Source organism: Sabethes cyaneus, chromosome 3 (assembly GCF_943734655.1).
Source record: "Sabethes cyaneus chromosome 3, idSabCyanKW18_F2, whole genome shotgun sequence".
Lineage (NCBI taxonomy): Eukaryota > Metazoa > Arthropoda > Insecta > Diptera > Culicidae > Sabethes > Sabethes cyaneus.
Genome location: NC_071355.1, coordinates 36529344 through 36551416, shown reverse-complemented (window position 1 = coordinate 36551416; position 22073 = coordinate 36529344). Strand labels below are relative to the sequence as shown.

Below are 22073 nucleotides of genomic sequence, written 5' to 3'. Positions count from 1 at the left end.
CTCTTCGCTTCTCTTATTTCGTTTCCAGTTTTCGTTTTTTCTTACTCATTTTATTTCCTTTCCTTCTCGTCTTTCTTCTTTTTTGCCACGTTTATTCTGTTTTTGACTCCCTTTTTTCTCTCTTCTCCTAGGTTTTCTTTTTTATCCTCGTTTTTCTTTCTCTCCCGTTTTTCTTTTTTATTTCATTCGTTCTTACTGTATTTGTTTTTCGTTTTCTGTTCCAAATTTTTCATCTCATTTCCATTACTCATTCTAATTTTGTCCTATCTTTCTCCTTATATATCCCGTTAGACCTCTTTTTCAAGTTTTCCTCATTTTCTCTATCGGTTTTCTTTATTCGTTCACGCAATTCTTTATTCCTTTTTAATTTTCCTTGTTTTCTTTTCCGTTTTTTTTCTTGCCACTTTTCCCTCCTTTCGCTCTTGCATTTCCTATTGTCTGCCCGTTGTTTCCCCCTTTTCTTCTTTTCCTGTCTTGTTTTTCACCCATTTCAGATTTGATTTTCTTCTTGTTTTTCTCTTTTGTTACGTTTTACATTTTTTTTCTTCCGTTTTTCCTTAGTTTCTCTGGCCCGTTCTCGAGGAAGCTTCTCTCTTATTTTTTGATTTCTTCCCGTCAACTCTTTTCTATTTTTTTTTCGTTCTCGTGCATTCCACTCTTACCCTTATCAAGTGCAGCTTTTCCTCCCTATCCATTAGAATGTTTTCAGTTTCATCCCGTTTGTCTTCCGCTTACATTTTTTCTCTACATTATCCACTTTTTTGTCTTCTCGTTTCTCACTTTTCCCACAGACAAACAGACGAGACACTCGCGCTAGCTCCAACGTCCAATAAAAAAACACTCTTTTTTTCAAAAAAGCATGTTTCGCAACATGGCCGCACCGCGGCGCTCGAGTGTTTCTTCGAGTTTTCAGTGAGAAACCATACAAATGTAAATACCCCACAGTATAAAACCCTGCAAATGCAAGCTACTCCGCAACATGCATAACAGAGGGTGCTAGTGTGCAAACAAAATGTGCAGGACGATGATTTTTAAAAGATTGTGTCATGTGTTTATGTGTCATGTCAGTTCGTCAGTGCTTTTCCTGCTACCGTATTTTCTCCTTCTCTTTTCTACATTTTCTATCACATTTTGTCGAGTTTGCTCTCGTTTTTTCTCTTTTTCCTTATTTTATTTATCATGTTTCTATCTTTTTTCTGTCCAATTTCCTTGTTTTGTCTAGTTTTCCCTATTATTTTTTCCGCTTTCTAGTTTTCTGCTTTTTTCACTTTTTTGTCCAGTATTCCCCCCATTCTATCACAATATTTCTTTTGGTTTTTCCTTATTGCATGCCCGTTTTTCTTATTTTTCTCTCTAGCATTTTTCATTTTGTTCCGTTCCGCTAGTCCAGTTTTTCACATGTTTTCCTCTGTGATCATTTCGGGTTTTTTTCTCCAGGAGCTGCAGGATCCAACGGGAATTCATCTGTGAATTTGCTTACATTTTCATAATAAACTGTTTGCGCTATGCTGCTAGTTGGTTCATGAATAGATATGAATTTTTAAATTATGTAAATAATCAGGAAAACCGTGTTTTCGGCCATTACCTCTCAAAAACAACAAAAAATATGAAGGTCTTAAAATATATGTCATTGGTGTGTCCTTGTGTCATTGGTTTAACCTTCGGTTAAATAGAAAATAATAAAGAATTCAGCGATTCGCTTTCGAAAATAGATGAAAGTCTTCATTACGACAGATTGATTTGAAATGTAAGTGTACCCATCAGATAACCAATAAGCATTACCAGTGCTATTCAAATGCAAGCCACTAAGCATTTGAGTCATCTTAAATGCTACTTAAAAACTACTTTGACAAAATATACACCTACTTTACTGTTAATCTTCTAATAGTGCTGACAAGACAATGCTTATTTGCAGCTGATTGAAGACAAAAAGAATTTGAATAGAATTTTGGATGTCAAAAAGCTAATAAACAACAACATGCAGTATAAAATGCCAGGTATGCTAATAAGCAGCTGATTTACTGCTTATCTTAATGCTTATTAGTTACCTAGTTAGCGTTTCGAGTGAGGTGAGGCTGGGAATCACCGGCCTGAGTGAAATAGTGTCTTTATCAAGGTTTGTACCTAAATTAGGATTCTTGCTACCAATAGCATACGACACTAAGGTGCACGGAAATTCTCTAAGCTCGGGAAGACGAGTTTGGATGGCGATGGAATAGTTAGTCATCGAGACAATTCAGGTCGGTAAGAGATTATTAATCAAATGATGTGCTATCTGCAAGCAATGCTAAGAAGCCCCCTTTCAATCCCATGTGCAGGCCTGTTATCCCTCTGCGCAAATACGACTAGGCAGCACAGAATACCAGCCTTGCACAGGATTGCCAAATAATTTCTATGACTATCCTTTGCGTCTTCACAAGTTGTAATAATTTCTTCTGTAATATAAGGAAATAACCAATTACCGTGGCAAAAAAAATTGAAAAAAAATAGAGAATATGAGCCTTAAAGCATACTCCCCACGTGGTACGGTCTTGCTCATACGCTTATGATGTGACTACACTTGATAAACCAAAATAAAATTATGCTACAGCATGAAAAATGACGATCATTATTACTATGCTTACAATAGTAATCATACCCTCCAGTGTGCAATAAATAATACTGATTTTTTTACCAGTCGACCGCCACACGAACCTCATACACTCTAACCTTGTGATGCGCCTCCATTTGCCACCCCATTGAAACTGCTCCACTCGCTCAACACTGTGCTGAGTGAATTACCAAGCAGCAATTTTGTTTCAACCACAGGTTGCTACATATACCTATATTGGGTGAATTTAGTACATCGATTCTTAAGAACTCCAAACTTCCCAAATGTTGAAATCCCCACCAGTAACCAGAAAAACACACACAATATTCGAATTAGCTGGAAATCATTTTCCCAACAACCGCTTATTCCTCGAATGTCGCACAGTTTCGGAGAAGCACTGCCTCACTAAATAGCACAAAGCAAAAGGCAGAAGTTTTCCTCTCGCCTAGAAATCGGCAAGCACCCAGCCATCCCGGCCTAACGAGTTTTCCCTCCTGCACTTAAGATTTCCATCATTTTTCTTTATACAATATCCTTTCTTCGTTGGAACGTGTCCATGCGAGTAGGGATAAATTCCCGGAGTATAGTAAAGTAAGGCAAAAAACCCAATCTATGTGCAGGCCCAGGCAGATAGAACATGCATAGAGCAGACACAGATCATGTTTATGTTTCCACGAAAGTAAACCCATTCGGCGACCAGCCATTCGATTATAGGTTTCGTGGTGCCCAACATTTTATCTGCTTTTGTTTCTGGTTCCTGGACCCAGCATGAAAATGAATTGTAGGATTACATGTAGTGTTACAAAAAGTACGACCAGACGTTTACTGAGTATGGAGGCATATATCGGAAAATGGTATTATAAATATGTCTCACATACTCTATCACACTTACATGCCTCCATTAAATATGTCTTCTGCATTCGGGGCTTTGAATGCCAATCGAATATGTAACGATGAGACTAGTGTCGTGTAAAGATGTTAGATGAAAAATGGGTTGACAGCTTGAGAGTTAAAATAACTATGTATTTTAACTCCGGCACCCGACCTTTCAGAAGAATGTTTTAGCCTGGAAAAACAGAGTAATTGTGAGATAGCGAAGCTATTACCTAGGTATTACTTATCACAAAAATATCGGTCGATTGGATTTGAAAACTTGGAATCAGAATTTAAATATGACTTTAAATTGAGCCTCAAAGTGGAATTTAATTGGACATGAAATTGGCTGTTAAATTGAACATGCTATTGAATTTGAAATTGAACTTGACAATGGACATTAAATTAGATTTGAATTTGAACTAATTTGAACTTGAATTTGAAGGCTTAGTTTAAGCCGGACATGGACACGAAATTAGACACGAAGTTTTACTTGAAATTAGAATTGACATTTTTCGTCTTATTTTCTCACTCGTTTCACTTCTTTTCTTTTCGCTTTTCTCGTTTCAGTCTCATTTTTCCATTTCCCTAGTTATACTTATTTCGTTTCTCGATTTGTTATGATTATTCTTTCTTTTATCTTATCTTTCTTCTTTTCTTTCCCGTTCTTCATCTTTTTCTTTCCAGTTTGCTCATTTTCCCTTATTTTCTTTCCCGTTTTCTTCTTTTCCGCTTTTTTTTCTTTTTATATCCCGCTATCCCTCCTGTAACGTCGTTCGTTCGGTTTTCGTTTTTTCTTACTATTTTGATTCTTCTTATCTCTCTTCTTCTTCTTCAGCAGCATAGAGCCGGGGTGGCTCGTGCTGTTTCAAGCACTCGTCTCCATTCAAATCGGTCTTGGGTCACTCATCGCCAATTTCCTAGTCGTCTCAGAAGTCGCAAATCGCTTTCGATCTGGTCGAGCCATCGTGCACGTTGGGCCCCCTGTTCCTGGTGCCGGTGGGGTTGTTGAAAAGGACTATTTTCGTCGCACTGTCGTCCGGCATCCTTACGACGTGTCCGGCCCACCGTAGCCTGCTAACTTTTGCTAGATGTACGATGGGAGTCTCCCCAAGCAGTGCCTGTAGCTCGTGATTCATACGCCTCCGCCACTCTCCGCTTTCAGTTTGTAATCCGCCAAATATCGTCCGCAGCACTTTTCGCTCGAACACGGCAAGGGCGCGTATGTCCTCCGTGAGCAGCGTCACGGCTTCAAGTCCATAAAGAACTACCGGTCTAATAAGAGTTTTGTACATTGTTAGCTTCTTGCGGCGGCGTACGCTTCCTGATCGTAGCGTTTTACGAAGGGCAAAGTAGGCCCGATTTCCCGCTTGGATGCGCCGCTGGATCTCCTTACTAGTGTTGTTGTCAGCGGTTGCCAGCGATCCCAAATACACGAACTCCCCGACCACTTCTAGTTTGTCGCCGTCAACGGTTACCGTCCGTGGGAGACGCGCATTTGTTTCCTTTGCGCCTCTTCCTTTCATGTATTTGTTCTTCGACGCATTTATTTTTAGCCCAATTCTCCTAGACTCCGCTTTCAGTTTGGCGTAGATTGCCTCCACCGTCGCAAAGTTCCTGGCAATGATATCGAAGTTATCTGCAAAGCCTAGAAGTTGGCTAGAGTGGGTAAAAATCATGCCTCTCGTTTCGACGCCCGCTCGTCGGATCATCCCCTCAAGAGCTATGTTGAACAGTATGCAAGATAGACCGTCACCTTGTCTCAACTCTGGTCGCGTCTCCAAGGGACTCGAGAGTGTCCCAGAGATGTGTACGAAACACATCACTCGATCCAATGTAGCTCTGATCAGTCGCGTCAGTTTGTCCGGAAAACCGTGTTCGTGCATTATCTGCCATAGTTTGTCTCGATTGACTGTATCGTATGCTGCTTTGAAATCAATAAAGATGTGATGCGTGGGCACGTTGTACTCTCGACATTTCGGCAAGATCTGTCGGATAGTAAAAATTTGGTCCGTAATGGCGCGAGCCCCCATGAAACCCGTCTGATAATTCCCTACGAAACCTTATGCTATCGGTGACAATCGGCTTAACAGGATCTGGGAGAGTACTTTGTAGGCGACGTTTCCCAGCGTAATACCGCGATAGTTGCAGCAGTCTAGCCGATCACTCTTTTTGTAGATGGGACAAACCACTCCTTCCATCCATTCCTCCGGTAGCTTTTCCTCCTCCCAAATCCTCGAAATAACCCAGTGTAGCGCCTTTGATAGCCTTTCTCCGCCATGTTTATAAAGCTTCGCCGGTAGGCAGTCCTTCCCAGCGGCTTTATTGGTCTTCAGCAGCCCGGTTTCTTGTTTGACTTCAGGTTGAAGGTTTGAAATCAGGTGCTAGGACATTACTATCTTCCATGGACGCTTCTAGGTTAATTTCCGTTCCGCCTCCTTCTACGACTTCGCCATTGAGATGTTCATCGAAGAACTGCTTCCGCCTGTCGATCACCTCGCGCTCGTTTGCAATTAGATTCCCTCCCTCGTCCCTACACATGTTTCGGTGTGTAGCCCTTCCGAGTTTGGTTCACGTTCTCATAAAACTTGCGCTTGTCATTAGCTCGGAATAGTTGGTCTAATTCTTCACGATCTCTGTCTTCCTTTTGGCGCTTTTTTCTCCTCAGGATCGTGGTCAACTGGTTCCTAGCTCGGCGGTATTTGGCCAGGTTCTCCCTAGTGGCAATACTTAGATAATTTTTCCAAGCGTTTTTTCTCCTCCACCGCTTGTTGGCATTCCCCATCAAACTAATCATTTTGTGTACTCCGAGGCTCAATACCTAGTGCCTCTCCGATGGCCGAGCGTATATTGCCCCAACCGTCTTCGAGGTTTGAAGCACCTAACTCCTCGGAAGAAGGCAGTGCCTCATTCAGTACTCGCGCGTAGTTCTCGGCAGCTTGTGGGTTATCTAGCTGCCTGATGTTCAGCCGAGGAGGGCGGCTTTGACGTGTCCGGTATACGGTGGACTGCTTTGAGCGCACATGTACTGCTACTAGGTAATAATGGTCAGAATCAATATCCGCACCCCGACGGGAGCGTACGTACGTTGATGTTAGAGAAAAACCGGCCCTCTATAAGAACGTGGTCAATTTGGTTCATTGTACGTTGGTCAGGTGATCTCCAGGTGGCTTTGTGGATATCCTTGCGCGGGAAAAAGGTGCTTCGGATCACCAGGCCTCGGGAAGCTGTGAAGTTTATACATCGTTGGCCGTTATCGTTTGTGTCGGTGTGCAGGCTATGGGGTCCTACCACCGGTCTGTACATCTCTTCCCTACCGACCTGGGCGTTCATATCACCGATAACGATCTTGATGTCCCGTGACGAGCAGCTGTCGTACGTTGCCTCCAGCCTCGCGTAGAACGCTTCTTTCTCATCGTCGGGTCTACCTTCGTGCGGGCAGTGTACGTTAATGATGCTATAATTGAAGAAACGGCCCTTTATCCTCAATACACACATTCTCTCGTCGATCACCTTTCAATCTATCACGCGATCCTGCGTTCCGCCCAGCACTACAAAGCCCTTTCCCAGTTCGTTGGTAGCGCCACCGCTCTGGTAAAACTGGGCCTTTCCGCCACGGATCTTTCATACCTTCTCCCCTTTGCGACAGATTTCCTGCAGAACTATGATGCCGAGTTTGCGGGGTTCAAGCTGTTCAATCAGCACCCGCTCGCAACCTGCGAAATTTAGCGATCTGCAGTTCCAAGTACCGAGTCTTCATTCGTCGTGCTTGTTCTGTCGCCTAGGTCGATGCCGAATATTCCGCTCCGAATATGCTTGAATGTTGTTGGTTTTAATTTAATTTAGGTGTGCAGCCGTACTGGGGCAACACTCCGAGTCTCGCGGGTATAAGATGGGGCTGCCATCTTATAGTGCCGAGACTCACTTACCTCCTTCCCGGTTAGTATACGACCTTAGTTTTCACCGGGGTTGGTTACCCGATCTCCGCTAAGGTTGCTCGTATTCCGGCTGGTACCACGAGTAGGTCGGGATCGGAGTTGCTATTTCGGCCTGTCGGATTTAAAAAACACAGACACAACTATAGAGAATGGGCTCAATTTAGCCGCATCATTTCACGCGACTTTCATTAAAACCAAAATACACGCCGATATTCAGTAAATAATATTCTATCAATTGGTATAAAAATCTTGTCTCGAATAAATATAGTTTCAACGTAATTCCTGAATATTGTTCACGCTACCGCTTAATGGGCTGCAAATACCTATACTTGTACCATAATATAAATAAATCCAATCCAATGTCACACGCAAAATAATCCACACGTTCTTTCCACGTGAAAAATCACATAAATTTCTCTACAGGGAGTTACGTGACTTTCAGTTTAACATTATTGGAAAATACAATAACATCTATCTGATTTCCACGTAAATGCACGCATACTAATGCAAACTACGTTAAATTCACGTAAATAGTACGGGAAAAGTTAGATGGAAAATAATCACATAACTTTTCACGTAATTTCGACGTGAAAATTATAATGAGTGTACGGTACAGAAGAAAAATCGTTTACCGTTTTTTCGGAAGTCCAATTTGGTGCTGGCAACACAATATTGCTGTTGCAGTTGAAAACTGTAATAATCTACGTGCGATATTCGGTTTTACTCTTATCCTGTGTGTCGCAACTACGTCGCACGTGGTGCGCTGTATAGCGCATCAATGTGTGACTACAGCGCACCACGTGCGACGTAGTTGCGACATAAAGAACACGAATAAAACCGAATGTTGCACGTCGATTATTACGGTTTTCAACTGCAACGGCAATATTGGTAATTCACATCACTTCCGTGATTTCACCGACAATAAACGGAGGGGCCACTGTATATGTGCGCATATTTTACACCGGGTTTGTTTTGATGAGCAATTTAAAAATTTCCCGTTCCACCACAGCTGATTTTGACAGTCACCGCGAGGAATCAGCAAAATACAGTTATGGGTTTTGCATTTATAGTGTTAATGTAATTTATCACCACAATTATAAGTTAAAAATTGTTTTGAATCAATGTTCAAAAGTGCCTCTATAACACGAAATCAACATGATCACCAGTAAGCTTGTAAGTGGCGCACACCATTGGAGAACAGTCAAAGGAAGCTGCAACCATTACATCATCCAGAACAGTTGGTTTTCCGTGCAACGTAATGATCAGCCACCGGACAATGACAAACAACGGCTGGAAAAGTACGAATACATTACACTCCATCAAACTGACGGTTCCTCCAGTCAGCACCAGAGCAATAAAGCATCCGAAGCCGGTAGTAATATAGCGCTGCGTCGAATTAGTCTGCTGGATTTGGCGAAAAGTAAACTTTATGAAGCACAATCATTTTATGATGACTTCAGTGGGATGTCTGAGGTGAAGGTCGCTCAAAACAAGGTTATTGAAATCCAGAACCAGCTGCAGCTAGTGCAGGAACGTAGAAGACACATTTTGCTGGAGTTGACGTTAATCCGCAAGCAGCTGCAGGATATTCACGTTGATTTGCAGAAAGCGGTTCGTGGAGAGCATCGCTACGTCGAGCTTATTAAGGAGGAGTTTGATGTGAGTAAGACTGCAACATTTTTGATTGAAATATAAAATCAGTAATCTTAATTTTAGGTAATCGCCAGGGAGAAGGAAAAGAATCAAATTTTTCAAATCGTTGATCAAGAAGAACGGGAACTGTTCTCACATCTGACGTCGGCGGTAAAAACCTCTCACGAGAAGGAACGAACGCAAGCTAACAATGTGAAATATTGGTCCATCATTGGGTCGTGTGTCGGTGCGTTGCTGGGAATCATTGCTACCTCAATCAATTACTACTACCGAAATACACAGTTTGAGTCGATTAAACGAACCGCCGGCGAAAGTGTTTCGCGACTAGCGCAAGTTCAGGATGAGTTGACCGGCTTCGGAAGCTCGTTGGAGTACATACGACAGTATGTGGAATTGCGTAAGCTAGAGGATGACAAGGAACGACTGAAAGCTGCTCGTATGTTGGCCGAGGGCCAACATCATCAAAGAACCAGCGAGGGTTGGGGTAGCTATCTTAAGCGCAATACTGTACGAGTGTACAGGTATTTCATACCAAATACTAATAAGTCTAAGTGAAGTGAGTCAAATGCATGCGAACATGCGGGAATATAGAAACAGCAAAGCTGTTTCTTTGATATATGAGAAAAAAAATCTAACAATTTTTTATTCAGTCATTCTTTTATTTCTACACCGAAGTCCCAGTTCAGAGAAGTGATCCATGTGATCTGAAGTAAATTTTATAGGAAAAACCTTTTCAACCAGGTGCTAAACAGTAGGGTATTGTCGTTATCGTCGGGCCACTGTTATGGTTGGGCCATCACGATTTTACAGTTTTAGTAGCTCATGATGTCTATGATACAATCATTGTAAAACTTCTTACTGTGATAGCTAACTTTTCACAATATTGTGAGTTTGAATCGTGCATTCAAAACACCCGTACTGAATTCAGTGACTAAATCTTACAAAAAAAGTTTTCCAGGCGCAATGAACTTTTCTTCATGAAATGCAATTATCGAGATAAATTTTGAAAATGTTTGAAGTGTGTTGCGCTACACACGAAGACTATAGAAAAATCCCCTCCAGTAAGATGTTTGAGAAGGGCGAAATACTAGAAAAGCGCTATTTGTACAGGCCGGGCCACTTGAGTAGTCATGGTTGGGCCACCATAATTTTAAGCGCAGAAGCGCAATAACCGCTAGAGAATGCCAGTTACGTAAAATGTGACGAAATAAAGCAAAATTAATACGATAAAAACCTAGATTTTTGTTGTTTTTGGCATTGTAGTTGTACACTTCGGAAAAGACGATTGTAGCAATATTGATTTTACAAAATCGCCAAAATTTCGCAAAAATGCAATTAAAAATAGGGTATTTGTACCTTTTTTTTTTCCGTGTTGGGTTTTTTATCACTGCGACCATTTGTTTGATCTATTGTGATATATTCCCCGTTTTATTATAGCTATGTTGTCAAGATGACGCACCACTAGCAGAAGTGATTGTCATTGTTTGACTAATAGCATTTGTCCAGTCCGGTGATGCACTTCGGATGAAGTGCACTACTGCGCTGGGAGTTGTTCTCCAAATATCAGAGGGTTCTAACAGCCCTCTTTCGAAGAACCTTAATCTTTTATTGAGAATTGCCGGACATCGGCATAACAGGTGTTCCGAGTCTTCTTTTTCTATGCCGCAGAAGCGACATATATCATCATGAAGTTTTCCCATTAGCTTCAGATGATAGCGGCTCGGACAATGTCCTGTTATAAGACCAGTATAAATGCTTAGATCTTTCTTCGAAAGCTCCAGTATTTTGCGAGTAATTGAAACGTTTGGAGAGATGAAACGTTTCGACTGCCTAGCATTGAAAGTGTTATTCCAATTTGATTCCACTTTCGTACATTCCCATGCTTTTAGCTCCATTTTTAAAGCAGAAGCAGATAAGCAACAGAAGGGCTCAGGTCCTACAAATTGATGAGATGATCCGAGTCTTGCTAGTGCATCAGCTCTCTCATTTCCATCAATTCCACAGTGACCTGGGACCCAGTACAAGTTGACTTGGTTACGACGAGACAATTTTTGGAGTGATTGAATACATTCCCAGACAAGTTTTGATGTGCATGTCGCCGACTTTAGAGCGTTTAGAGCTGCTTGGCTGTCGGACATGATGCATATATTTGAATGTTTATAGTTCCTGCGCAAGCACACAGTCGTACATTCTAGAATTGCTTGTATTTCAGCTTGGAATACAGTTGGCCATCTGCCCATAGAAATTGACATGTCTATTCCTGGGCCAGTGACTCCTGCTCCCACTTGATTGTCCATTTTTGAACCATCTGTATAGAAAACTGTCGAGCCTGGACGAATATCGGGACCACCATCTTCCCAGGAATCACGTCTAGGCTCAAATACACGAAATATTCGGTTGAAGTTGTATTTTTTCTCCATCCAATCTTCATTACTGGTTACAAGAGGATTTATACTAATAGTTTTTAGAATACTGAGATGACCTGTTAAGTCCCCTTCAAAAAGGTTCTTTGATCTTTTGATCCTCAGAGCACTTTTTTCAGCTTCTAATTGTATAAACTGATGCAATGGAAGTATATAGAGTAAAGCATCCAATGCCTTCGAGGGTGTACTTCTCATTGCACCTGTTATTGAGAGAGTGGCTAGCCTTTGAAGTTTTTCCAGCTTTGTTTGGGTAGTTTTCTCTTTCGTTTTTGGCCACCAGACCAACGAAGCATAGGTAATCCTGGGTCTGACAATGGCCGAATAGATCCAATGGATCATCTTCGGTTTCAGTCCCCATTGCTTACCAAACGTTCTTTTACATATCCATAGAGCATTTGTTGCTTTGTTTACTGCTTGCTCTAGATGTGTGTTCCAATTGAGTTTTCTGTCAAGAAATACTCCAAGATATTTAACAGTGTCTGAAAGTTTTAAAAGTGTTCCTTTCAATCTGATGTTATTTAATGTAAATTTTTTCCTTCTCGTAAATGGTATGATAGTAGTTTTATTGGCATTTATGCTGAGACCCTGCCTATCACACCATGATGAAATCAAATTTAAAGCCATTTGCATTCGGTCAGCGATAATAGAATCAAATTTTCCTCGAACAATTATGACTATATCATCTGCGAAGCCAATTATTTCAAAGCCTAGCGCCGTCAACTTTTGAAGAAGATCATCAACTATTAAAGACCACAGTAGAGGTGATATTACGCCTCCTTGTGGGCAACCTTTTACTGCTCTAATGCTTATAGATGAGCTTCCAAGGCTTGCTGATATCTCCCTTTTTGATAACATTTCGCTAATCCAGTCGATAATGGATATATCGAAACCACGTTTCGTCATAGCCGTAATCATTGAATTATGAGATGAATTATCAAATGCGCCTTCTATGTCAAGGAAGGCACCTAGTGAAATTTCTTTCGCTTCAAAAGACTTTTCTAGTTTTTTTACAACAGTTTGTACTGCTGTTATTGAAGATTTGCCTTCTTGATATGCGAATTGATATTCGCTCAAAGGATCTTTGGCTAAATATGATGATTTTATATGCTCATCAATTATTTTTTCCATTGTTTTTAACACAACGGACGATAAGCTTATCGGCCTGAAGGATTTTGGTGAAGTCTTATCCTTCTTATTAGCCTTCGGAATGAACGTGACCCGTACTTGTCGCCATACTGCTGGTATATGACCTAGTATCAGGCTTGATTGAAAAAGGTTTGTTAGAATAGGTGTTAAAAACGCCTTGCCCTTCTGTAGTAGTACAGGAAAAATTCCATCCCTACCCGGTGATTTGAAGGGTTCAAAAGTGTCAATCGCCCATTCAACCTTGCTTCTTGTAAAAATTTTTTTGGCCAAAGTACAAGCATCATTCCTGTTTCTATCTAACCCAGTCATTTCACTCGCTATTTCGAGAATGTCTGTCCTGGTTTCAAGATTTACAGTTCTCAATGCCGGTGCACTTTGGTCTCCGCATGTATTAATGATTGAACAGGGAAAATGTGTTCTCATCATTAACTCTAATGTTTCCTTAGTTGAGTTAGTAAAAGAGCCATCCTCTTTTTTCAAAGTACCTAACCCATTAGAATGATCTTTAGCGAGGATTTTCTGCAATCTAGCAGTTGCTGGAGTATTTTCAATGTTTTCACATGTGTGCCTCCAGTGAATCCTCTTTGATCTTCGTATTTCCCTATTATAGGCAGTGAGAGTTTGTTTATACTCCTCCCACTGTTGTGTTCTTTTTGCCCGGTTAAATAATTTCCGAGTTTTCTTTCTAAATTTCTCCAAAGTTTTGTTCCACCAAGGTACATCTCTATTCGTAGAGCGTTCCTTTGCAGGACAGCTTTCGTGATAAGCTTGTTGGATCAGGTTTGAAAGTTGTTTTGAGTTGTCCTCAAGTTCTTTACATGTCCTTGAGCAGCCTTTCAAGTTCTTAACTCCAACCTTCAGTTTCAAATTATACTGATCCCAGTTTGTTTTCCTGGGATCTCTTATAATTTCCTTAAGTTGCTGATTAGCTTCGTAATCAAACATGATTTGCTTGTGATCGGACAAAGATTCTTCATCCGATACGTGCCAATTTTTTATTTTATCAGTCATCGTTGGACTGCATAGTGTTAAGTCAAGTACTTCTTGCCTTATTGCGTTTACAAAAGTTGGCTCTTCCCCTTTATTGCATATATCTATATCATTTGATGATATATAGTCTAAAAGGAGTTCACCTCTGTTATTGGTATCTGTGCTGGCCCAAACAGTGTGATGGGCGTTTGCATCACATCCAATTACAAGTGCTTTGTTTTGTTTCTTGCAGTAAGAAACCAAATTTACCACTTCTGGTGGAGGTATTTCACCCAAATCTCCTGGAAAATATGCAGATGCTACGCAAATTTCAGTCGTGCCATGGGTCGTTGGAACCTCCATCATTATTGCTGTGAGATCTTTTGTAATCAATTCTGTAATTGGAAAACTTTTTATGTTTTCACTTACCAAAATGGCAGCTCTTGGCGTGAGCTCACCTTCGGCGTAAATCAATTTACACGACTTTGTAGGAATTCCTTGTATCCTACCTTTATAGGTCCAGGGCTCCTGGATCAGTGCTACATCCAGGTTGCTTTCTGTGAATCTTCTACGAAGTACAGCAGTTGCTCCCTTTGCATGGTGAAGATTCACCTGGACAAATTTAACATTTTTTCTTTGTAATTTTATATGATTTGTGGTACGACCGGGCTGTTTTGGGTTTAGTCCTGCACCGTTGACACAACTGGGTCCTGGGATTTGACTGATTATATCAGCATCGCCAGTTTCCTCTTGGGTCTTATCGATGTCAGGGTCCCTCCTGAGTGCTGATCCCCCACTTGATTTGTTATTTATATTTATATTAAAAGTTTTATTAATTGTTTCCATCTCAATGGTCTTAATTTGCTGGGAGAAAGAATCAGCTGTCCGTTACCAGCTTAGAACAGAGGGAGCAAATTACTGCACGGGGTGCCCTGGTACCATGCAGGCTCCGTTCGACCTTGGGAGACTTAATTAGACCCCCCCAAGCATTCATCCTTAGGCACGGGTCGCGTTACACCGAGGATTGGGGTCCTCCTCCGCAATTTACTCAGAATGCAGCATGCTCCAATGTTGCTTGCTACATTGGGAGCAAACGTTTTTTTTACAAGATTTGCCGCGGAAGAGACTCGGTGCAGATCTAGATGGATCCATCACGTGTTTGTCATGGAGCCATCCAGCGCTGCACACCAAAAGACAAATCTCAACACTCCTCCTTTATCCTGGCTTGTGACAGACAGTTTGGGTCCCGATCCAATTTCCCCATCACTTGTTCACTCTTTTTATGGAGTCACACGTGCTAGTTCATCAGCGTGGTCCCTCACTGGCGGAGTTGTACCTATATGAGCCGTTGTTCACGGAATTAATTCTTTTCATGTCTCTATATAGAATTTCAATACGTATGTCTTAGATTTTCTGCGGTGGCCCAACCTGTACAACATGGCCCGACTATGAAAACATTTTTTGTCTTCACGTAAATGCCTATAACTTTTTTATTTTTCTAGCAATCAGTTCAAAACTTTCCGGAAATATACCTTATTCTTAGGCCTTTGCAACGGTGTATTTAGATTTCAAAAATTCCTTTTGAAACGAAAGTTATGGGCGGATTCCAAAACGTGGCCCAACCACGACGACACTCCCCTGCTGCCGCGATGGTCCTTCTGCGACACAAGGGATTGGTGCAAGTTGAGGAATAGAGGCCGTTTCTTCTACATTAGCATTATCAACGTGCATAGCCCACAACCAGGAAGTCGAGGACGATTTTTTACGTTATTTTTTACGATAAGAACGTTTTTTACGTGCAGCTTGAACGTAAATACGACAACTGCCCTGAACATGACGTCAAAATCATCATCGGAGACCTTATCGCTTAGGTTGACCAGGAAGTTCAGACCGGTTATTGGAAAGTTCAATGCACCCGGTTACGAACGAACGAAACCCTCCCAGTTGGCCTCGAGGTAAGACGCTGGTCAGTCGTCGTATGTTTGAATCTCGGCTGGGAGAGGCTGTTAGAGTCAATAGGATCGTAGCACTGACCCCGCACTGTCCTCTATTCTAACAGCTGGTTGCGAAGTCTGTCGAATAAAAAACAGAAGGTCAAATTTCGATAACGGAATTAGCACTCAGGCTTTGCTTTTTACGAACGAAAATGGCCATCGACTCATTGACTTCGCTGCCTCTCAAAATATGGGCATACGAAGTACTTTCTTCCGTCATAGCCTCGCACGGACGGTCTCGTACATCGACCACGTTTTGAATGATAGAAGGCACTTCTCGGACATCATCCACGTTAGAACCTATCGTGGCGCAAACATCGATTCTGACCACCACATTTTGATGGTTAAAGTGCTCCAAAGACTCCGTTGTTACCAACATTCGGTATCGTCGCCCGCCACGGTACAATCTTTTTTTTTTTTTTTTGATTTGATTTGATTTGAGGTTTGAGAAAAGCTTCCTAAGAGAAAGATCTTCTAAACACCTCCACGGTGTCCACCTCCACCAGCTAGTCTATGTCAGCCCCTGTCGTTGCACCCGGTACAATCTTTTTTTTTGTATTGTTTATGCAGGGAGAAAATCTTCATAGACTGCACCTTCACGGTGCCGAATAGGATTCACATGGTGCCAACATGCGCCTACCTACTAAAAACTATCCTGCTGCCCGTTCCTGAACCCCTCCCGGAACTACCGTTAGGTTTTACTTCAGGAGGGAGGACGTGCCTAAGCACTCCGACTTATCCGTTGCGTGTGTCGGTTCACACAACACCCTTGTCACTTCATACCGCCACTACCCTTCACCTAGGGCCTGGGCTGCCCAATCAGCCCATTACTGACCCTGGCTAAGCTATGTCATGCCCTGTCGTTGCAAACATTCTAGCCGTTGCAACTCCGTTATCATCACCGTTGCCGCTCTATCGCCTGCACCCCATGCGCGCTGCTCGGCGCACATTCTCTGCACGACGTTGTCGGTGTTGGGGCCGCTTCCCCAACGACCGCCAGCATCACCCGCCGAGTGGTCGTGAAACGCGGGCAGGGAAACATCACATGCTCCGACGTTTCCTCGGCTACCGTGCAAACGGGTCAGTCTACCCGCCCACGCGTATGTAGATACTTCTTAAAGCATCCATGTCTCGACAGGAACTGGCCTAAACACCTTGTTCAGACATGCCTGATTGCGCTTACTCTCCAAAGCCGGGGCCCATGCTGGGCAACGCTGGCCATCAGACGTCTCTTACTGCTGCTAGGACCGTAGCCGTTCGGCATGATCTTGGACAGCGCAGTAACCGCCGTTGACGCTTTACCACAAGCATAATCCACGTGGCTGGTGAAGTTCAGCCTGTTGTCTGCCATAACACCCAGGTACTTCACACTTCGTTTGGAGACAATCACCTGTCCTCCAACGATTATTTTGGCCTCTAAGGCCGACTTGCGGTTACTGATCATCATCGCTTCCGTCTTGTGGTGGGCCAATCGTAGATTGACGCCCGCCATCCAACTCTCTATTATGCTTATGGCGTCCGATGCCAGCATTTCCACCTCCTCTAGAAACTCGCCTACCACTGTGTTACGTTCGCGTCGCCACTGTTACGGTTCGCGTTCGGAGGTGACCGAAATGATGAATGTAGAACACGACCCGTACATTAAACAAATTAAAACTTAACTTTATTGAACAAAAAAACAAGGTACAAATATGTCTCATTCATTCTGTAAAACGGAACAGGAATATGAACGTCCTGTTGTCAGCACTGGCCAGCATCAAGTGATGACAGCTGTCACTGTGACCAGAGAGCTTGGCCGTAACGATGTTACGAATGTCGACGTCTCCGACAGTAACGACGTAGGGATGTCCACGTCTCCAACACACTGTAAGGACGATATCTTCGGCGAAGCCAGTGATCTCGACCACAGTAGGTAGGTCGAGCCTCAGCATCCCATCGTACATGGCACTCCAGAGCTTGGGGCCGTGAATCGAACCCTGTGGAACACCCGTTATCACTTTGTACTTCTTCGCCCCATCCGCCGTGTCGTACACTACCGTCCGGCTCTCGAAGTAACTTTTAAGCAACCTACATAGATGATCCGGTACCCTCATCCTATGCAGCGCTAACGCGATTGCACCCCAGTTAGCGCTGTTAAAGGCGTTTTTGACATCGATTGTGACTATGGCACAATACCTGTCGCCTCGCCTTTTCCGTTTCATAGGCTTCTCGGCCCTCTCCACCACGGACTTTATGGCGTCTACAGTGGAGTGGACTTCCCCTTACGGAAGCCAAACTGCGTGCTTGCCAGTCCGACATCACTCTCCACCACAGGCATCAGCCTGTTTAGGATTACCCGCTCTAGCAATTTGCCTAACGTGTCCAATAGGCCAATAGGCGGTTTCCCCGGCTTTGGCAGCAGTACCAATCTTTGGACATTCCATTTGTCTGGAAATTCGCATACCTCTAGGCAATTCTGAAGCGTCTCTCTAAACATATCGGGATATGCTTGGATCGCCACTTTGAGTGCCTCGTTCGGCATCCCGTCAGGACCGGGCGCTTTCTTCGTTTTTAAACCCCTGGCAATTACGATGAGTTCCTCATTCGTGACCGGAATGAGGACATCATTCGATTGACCGTACGGGGTCGGAGGCCACCAAACTGGATCGTGTTGCGGAAAGAGCCCTTCCACGATGACTTTCAGCTTTTGGGGGCAGGTTTCCTGCGGCGCGGATGTACCCTTCATCTTTTTCATCACCAGGGTTTTGAAACCCGGTATAATATGGAACGACTCAAGTTACCGGAGGTCGCTACTGAGTACGCGCAACGCCTTTAGGCTTTTAGGGAGAGCTAAGTGAAACCCCTCTTGAGGACTGCTGGGATAGCGTTAGAGCAGCCATCACCAGCGCAGCGGAAGGTGCTATTGCTATTGGACTCGCTGAGAGGAGTCGTCGTAACGATTCGTTCGACGAGGAATGTCAGAGGATGTTTAACCTTTACGTCCCCGACATCCAAAATGATGGTACTTGCAGTTACACTTTTGGCTCTATCTCCACTTATTTTCATTCGATTTTTATGCAATTAGCTTTAAAAGAACCACATTAGATTGGCCTTTGATGAAAAAAAAAATTGATAAATTATGGTTCCATTTTCCCGGAGATATTCCAGATCGCAGTGGGATTTTTTTTGACGTCATAAGTAGCATTTGCAATAAAACTAGAAATCTGTTTAACAGAGTGCCATTTTATTTGTGGTCAATAAGGGCAAATGGAGTATCAAATCAAAGGATTTTTCAACGCGATAGCCAGGGTGGACTTTAGGATGCATTTTGAGCTGAACTGGACATTCCGCAATGTCCGTTGTTGGTTCTACCGACCAATAAAGCCGCTGGAAAGGACCGCCTACCGGCAGAGCTTTATAAACATACCGGAGGAATGGATGGAAGGAGTGGTTTGTCCCATCTACAAAAAGGACGATCGGCTAGACTGCTGCAACTATCGCGGTATTACGCTGGTAAACGCCGCCTACAAGGTACTCTCTCAGATCCTGTTAGGCCGGTTGTCACCGATAGCACAAGGTTTCGTAGGGAATTATCAGGCGGGTTTCATAAGGGCTCGCGCAACTACAGACCACATTTTTACTATCCGACAGATCTTGCAGAAATGTCGGGAGTACAACGTGCCCACGCATCACATCTTTATTGATTTCAAAGCAGTATACGATACAGTCGATCGAGACAAGCTATGGCAGATAATGCACGAACACGGTTTTCCGGACAAACTGACGCGACTGATCAGAGCTACATTGGATCGAGTGATGTGTTTCGTACGCATCTCTGGGACACTCTCAAGTCCCTTCGAGACGCGACGAGGGTTAAGACAAGGTGATGGTCTATCCTGCATGCTGTTCAACATCGCTCTTGAGGGGGTGATCCGAAGAGCGGGCATCGAAACGAGAGGCACGATTTTTACCAAGGGTAGCCAACTTCTAGGCTTTGCAGATGACTTCGATATCATAGCCAGGAACTTTGCGACAGCGGAGGCAATCTACGCCAGACTGAAAGCGGAGTCTAGGAGAATTGGGCTAAAAATAAATGCGTCGAAGACCAAATACATGAAAGGAAGAGGCTCAAAGGAAACAAATGCGCGCCTCCCACGGACGGTAACCGTTGACGGCGACGAACTAGAAGTGGTAGAAGAGTTCGTGTATTTGGGATCGCTGGTGACCGCGGACAACAACACTAGTAAGGAGATCCAGCGGCGCATCCAAGCGGGAAATCGGGCCTACTTTGCCCTTCGTAAAACGCTACGATCAGGAAGCATACGCCGCCGCACGAAGCTAACAATGTACAAAACCCTTATTGCACCGGTAGTTCTTTATGGCCTTGAAGCCGTGACGCTGTTAACGGAGGACATACGCGCCCTTGCCGTGTTCGAGCGGAAAATGCTGCGGACGATATTTGGCGGAGTACAAACTGAAAGCGGAGAGTGGCGGAGGCATATGAATCACGAGCTACAGGCACTGCTTGAGGAGACTTCCATCGTACATCTAGCGAAAGTTAGCAGGCTACGGTGGGACGTCGTAAGAATGGCGGACGACAGTGCGACGAAAATAGTCCTCTTCAACAACCCCACCGGCACCAGGAACAAAGGAGCCCAACATGCACGATGGCTCGACCAGGTCGAAAGCGATTTGCGACTACTGAGATGACTAGGAAATTGGCGACGAGTGGCCCAAGACCGAGTTGAATGGAGACGAGTGCTAGAAACAGCCCGAGCCACCCCGGCTCTATGCTGCTGCTGAAGAAGAAGAAGAAGAAGCCCAAAGCGGAGTACCATAGATACAAGTTTTTGGTACAGAGCGAGCCAACGCAACGCGGTTCTAAGCTGCTAGAGGAGAAGGGTTATTGGCTACGCTACGTTCCCATGAGTCTCTGGGTCTATCTCTTCTACGCTGCCCCAGCTGATTCCAGCCAAGCGCTTCTCTAAAGATTTCGGGCTTTTCGGACCCGAGAAATTTTGGATTTCAGCGTCAAGCATTCCTAAAACCCACAAAGGCCCTCCCAAGCTTTCCTGATCCCTGCGTTTGTATCAGTCTAGCTAACACCGTCTGGCTCTCAAGAGATTGAAAAGTTTCCATCTCCTCCTGTCATTTAACTGTGAAATTAGAGAGATTATAAGTGTTCACTCACTTTGGCCCGATCTTTTCAATCTGCTGCCTTGGAGTTGTCGCAGAGATCAACGTTATGTATATAACCCGACAAAAGGCGCCTTCGTGCAGCACTTTACACGAAAACGCCCCTTGCCGAGCCTCGATAAAGTGGATTAACTTATCTGGGAATGTCTTACATCTTAGCGCACCTCAGATCCTTTCGGTAGTTTAGTCGGTCGAATGCTTATTCAAAATCAACTCGCACCAGAAGTCCTAAAATTCTTTGATTTATTCCAATATGACAGGAAATGTATTCCGATGGATTTTAATTTCGTTCGCCTCGTTACTAACGAGTTGTTTGGCCCATTTGATTTTGCTGGCAGAAGAGACTACCATCAACTTTCACTCGCAAGACCTATTCTTCGGACTACAAAATATGGCTAGTTGTGATTGTGGTTCACACATAATCAACTGGCACGGAATCCAGATTACTGCTACCTATTGATACTGCTCCTGGTTCCTATTACGGACTGCTTTGTAGAATGCTTTGAGAGCGATACAGACCAACATGATTCCTCCGCTCATCCTTCACTCAGTTAGGTCCCCTCTCCTAATCCTGGAGGCTGTCTGCTATGGATGTTTCTATGCGATGAATTCGATTTATTTTGATCACTAAATTTCTTGATCCATCAGGCACTTAGTAATATGTATTTAACCCTCTCTGTCCCAGGGGTGTTTTGGTGGTTTACAGTTTTTGATCATGTAAAAAAGCTATTAATTAACAATTCGTCAAACGCAACTATACACCTTGTAAAACAATGTTTTTACTACGTTACAAAATCAAAATATCCATATTTGAATGCCTCAAAAATTTTATCGGTCGATTTTAGTATCGGAAGTCATGGAGCACCTGTGCTACCATGGGACAGAGAGGGTTAAAAACACAATCGACAGTTTTCCTATGGACTGGTACAGGGCAGCTTGGGCAAACCCAAACAATTGATAACAAATCTTGAAGAAAATCAATATTTTTTTTTTTTTAATTCTATATTAGAGAGGTTTTCAGCCTGCGGCTGGTTCGCCTCTTCAAAAAAAATCAATGCTTTTATTCGGCGGGATGCAGGATTCTGTACCGGCCGATCATGTTAAAGTGAAGCAGATTCATGAATTTTCGTCGGTCGGAGCTCCTAATAACTCTGTTGTCAGCTCTTCATCTGCTGCTCCAGTGACACTCCTCTTTCCAATGCCTTTTAGGGCTTCCATGAACCTCAGACTCCTCAGCAGAATCATAATCTGCATAACTTCTTCTTCTTCAGCAGCATAGAGCCGGGGTGGCTCGTGCTGTTTCAAGCACTCG

General features: G+C 43.4%; 1 protein-coding gene across 1 annotated transcript; it reads left to right on the top strand.

Moving 5' to 3' along the window:
* Nucleotides 1–8483: 8483 nt before the first annotated feature.
* LOC128743982 (mitochondrial potassium channel-like) lies at nt 8484–9670 on the top strand. Its single transcript, XM_053840703.1, has 2 exons — nt 8484–9060; nt 9118–9670. The coding sequence occupies exons 1-2, from the start codon at nt 8557–8559 to the stop codon at nt 9607–9609; spliced, it is 996 nt and encodes a 331-aa protein (XP_053696678.1). The 5' UTR covers nt 8484–8556; the 3' UTR covers nt 9610–9670.
* The last annotated feature ends 12403 nt before the right edge of the window (nt 9671–22073 follow it).

Coding starts and splice junctions, on each gene's coding strand:
- LOC128743982 (XM_053840703.1), top strand. CDS start 8,557: ATGATCACCAGTAAGCTTGTAAGTGGCGCACACCATTGGAGAACAGTC. Junction 9,061..9,117: donor TTATTAAGGAGGAGTTTGAT/GTGAGTAAGACT, acceptor TCTTAATTTTAG/GTAATCGCCAGGGAGAAGGA.